General features: G+C 35.4%; 1 protein-coding gene across 1 annotated transcript; it reads left to right on the forward strand.

Annotated features, from left to right (window-relative positions):
- Positions 1-870: 870 nt before the first annotated feature.
- On the forward strand, positions 871-1,255 carry LOC106477226 (protein Wnt-5b-like; the record flags this gene model as incomplete). Its single annotated transcript, XM_013937817.1, has 1 exon — positions 871-1,255. A coding segment is annotated over one exon (385 nt), but the record flags the coding sequence as incomplete, so codon positions are not given.
- Between the last annotated feature and the right edge of the window lie 2,316 nt (positions 1,256-3,571).

Genomic DNA, 3,571 nt, shown 5'->3' on the forward strand with positions numbered 1-3,571 from the left:
TGACTTGTGGTTACGTTGTTTATTAAGGAGGTTAACCTGGAATGATGACAGTAGAAGTAATAATAAACCCTTGACTTGTGGTTACGTTGTTTATTAAGGAGGTTAACCTGGAATGATGACAGTAGAAGTAATAATAAACCCTTGACTTGTGGTTACGTTGTTTATTAAGGAGGTTAACCTGGAATGATGACAGAAGAAGTAATAACAAACGCTTGACTTGTGGTTACGTTGTTTACTAACACTTTGTTACGTCTTAACGCTGGACTTGTGGTTACGTTGTTTACTAACATTGTGTTACGTGTTAACGCTGGATTTGTTGTTACGTTGTTTACGAACACTCTGTTACGTCTTAACGCTGGACATGTTGTTACGTTGTTTGCTAACACCTTGTTACGTCTTAACGCTGGACATGTTGTTACGTTGTTTGCTCACACTTTGTTACGTGTTAACTCTGGACTTGTTGTTACGTTGTTTAATAACACTCTGTTACCTCTTAACGCTGGACATGTGGTTACGTTGTTTACTAGAACTTTGTTACATCTTAACACTGTACTTGTGGTTACGTTGTTTACTAGCACATTGTTACATCTTAACACTGGACTTGTTGTTACGTTGTTTACAAACACTCTGTTACGTCTTAACGCTGGACTTGTGGTTACGTTGTTTACTAGCACATTGTTACATCTTAATACTGTACTTCTGACAGTGTTTTCTGTTGTTATTAAGTTTTAAAACTATATTTGTTTCAGTATTTTCTTTCTGTTGATATTAAGTTTTAACACTAAATTTCTAATAGTGTTCATCTGAGCATTAAATCATAGTTAACTAATATAGCAGAAAAGAGTGTTAATTCTTAATGTATTTTTGCAGGCTGTCATCCGTAAAACAAGAGTCACGTGCAAATGCCACGGTGTTTCCGGTTCCTGTTCCCTTATCACGTGCTGGCAACAACTGGCAAGTTTCCGCGAGGTGGGGGACCATCTAAAGGACAAGTACGACGGTGCCACAGAGGTGAAGATAAACAGGCGGGGAAAGCTGCAGGTGAAAAACCATCAGTTCAACATGCCCACGGCGGAGGACCTCGTCTACCTGGAGGAGTCTCCTGATTACTGTATCAGGAATCGAACTACGGGTTCTTTGGGTACTTACGGGCGTGAGTGTAATCGTACAGCTCCGGGCACCGACGGCTGTAACCTCATGTGTTGTGGTCGAGGGTATAACACTCATAAGGCCGTGTTCAAAGAGAGGTGTGGATGTAAGTTTCATTGGTGCTGTTACGTGAAGTGTAAAACGTGTACCAAGGTCGTGGATCTGCACACGTGCAAGTAGTGTTGGTTTTTTTTTCTTCTCTTCGATGTTAGTAGAACAAAAGGTGTGAAACACCAAACATGGGCCTTACATGAGCCGAACCAGTAACATAGCTTGGTGAAACGCTGGTCTATCGGTACGACTGCAACGTACGAAACACCTTCTGGTCCAGCTCAGTTGAAACATCGACTTGTACGAGGGTTAAAATTGAGAGTTTTACATTGTATGCGTAACAATGGATTTAACGAAAACTTGAACGTTCAAGTACATAGTTGTTTTTTTAATATCATTTGGTTTAGAACTTATTTCCAAGGAGACTGAATCTTGTATATTAGATGCAGACACAGGGAACCAACTTTATTCTCTAATATAATCATATTTGAACGCTTTGTTTTTTGGTGTTGTTGTTTTTTTATTCAAAAAAGTGCAATGTAAAGGAATAGTGTTTTAATAATCAGGTGCTTACTTACAAACTGATGAACGTTAGTATCTAGTGTTTTAATAATCAGGTGCTTACTTACAAACTGATGAACGTTAGTATCTAGTGTTTTAATAATCAGGTGCTTACTTACAAACCAAATGAACGTTAGTATCGTGTCTGATATTTTCCTATCAATTACCTAAAAGAACTAGTATGGGGAATCTCGTTTGATTTTAAATGTTTGTCAACACAAACATCGAGCATTGTTAACACCAAGATTATTATATCAAAAATTCATAACACCAAAATCGTGTTTGTCTAAACTTCGAGAAATCTTAATATGACGATCGTATTTATCTAAACATGGAGCGTTCTTAACACCAATATTTTATTTGTCTACCTACCAGAATTCATAACACCAAAATTGTGTTTGTCTAAACTTCGAGAAATCTTAATATGACGATCGTATTTATCTAAACATGGAGCGTTCTTAACACCAATATTTTATTTGTCTACCTCCTAGAATTCATAACACCAAAATCGTGTTTATCTAAACATCGAGAAGTCTTAATACGAAGACCACAAGAAGAATTCTTAACCCTAACATAGACAGCAGGCTACAGAAACATTTGCTTCGTTGTTTTGATCTTATGTGCTTATTGGTTGTACAATATTTAAATCACCCAATAAAGTAGTTTTCTTTTTAAGCTGCTGTTTATTATTTGGCGAAATAAGAAAAGGTAAAAAAAGAAAAGAAACTTTTCTGATTAATTTCTCCTTTATTTTGTAAGGTTGTTGTATAATTTTATTTCAAGTTTAAAAAGGAAGCTATTAAACATTTACACGGTATCACGAGTCCTTCCTACAAGGATCTTTCTAATTTCTGCCTCGATTTCCAAAACAAGTAGGCGTCTGATAATTTAATTTAAAGTTTGTGCACATGTCAATCAGTTCTGAGTCACCAAATGCACGAGAAAGAATACTACATTTTTACCCGGGGTTGTAGATGTAGAAAGAAAGCTTTTACTTGTTGTTAAAATTTTTTTTAAACAACTATTCAATTATGTACAAGCTGCCCAGTGTCGGCTAACAATACGAAGAATTAAAATGTGGCGAAATGCTACAAGTTCTTCAAATACCTATAGAATGATAGGTTTCTTTTTTGTGATTGTAAAACACTTAAAAACACTATTTCGATTTCGATACCTCACTACTATTAAGGATTGGTTTGGTCTGATTTTCATTGGTGGTAGTGTCCAGAAACTAGTCTGATCCACAGACACACCCCCAATGAAAGAATAGCCCATTCCAAGCTTTTACTTGTTGTTAAACAAATATTTAAACAACTCTGTTCAAGCAAGAAAGAATATATTAGAAAAATACGTTGCCGTTGCTCGGTTCAATTTATAGTCTTTTCTTAAAATTTTGAAACTTTTTCAAATTAACATTTTAGCTTGTTGTAGCACTATAGCGATCACAATTGCATATAAAATAATCGCTGTCTTCTAAGTGGTTAAAATATGTTTAACAACTTTGTGTCTTACACTGTAGATAAAGTTGTCGTTACTTTCTAAGTTGTTAAAATATGTTTAACAACTTTGTGTCTTGCACTGCAGATAAAGTTGTCGTTACTTTCTAAGTGGTTAAAATATGTTTAACAACTTTGTGTCTTGCACTGTAGATAAAGTTGTCGTTACTGTCTAAGTGGTTAAAATATGTTTAACAACTTTGTGTCTTGCACTGTAGATAAAGTTGTCGTTACGTTCTAAGTGGTTAAAATATGTTTAACAACTTTGTGTCTTGCACTGTAGATAAAGTTGTCGTTACTTTCTAAGTGGTTAA

This window comes from Limulus polyphemus, unplaced genomic scaffold (assembly GCF_000517525.1).
Source record: "Limulus polyphemus unplaced genomic scaffold, Limulus_polyphemus-2.1.2 Scaffold13478, whole genome shotgun sequence".
NCBI classification, from domain to species: Eukaryota; Metazoa; Arthropoda; class Merostomata; order Xiphosura; family Limulidae; genus Limulus; species Limulus polyphemus.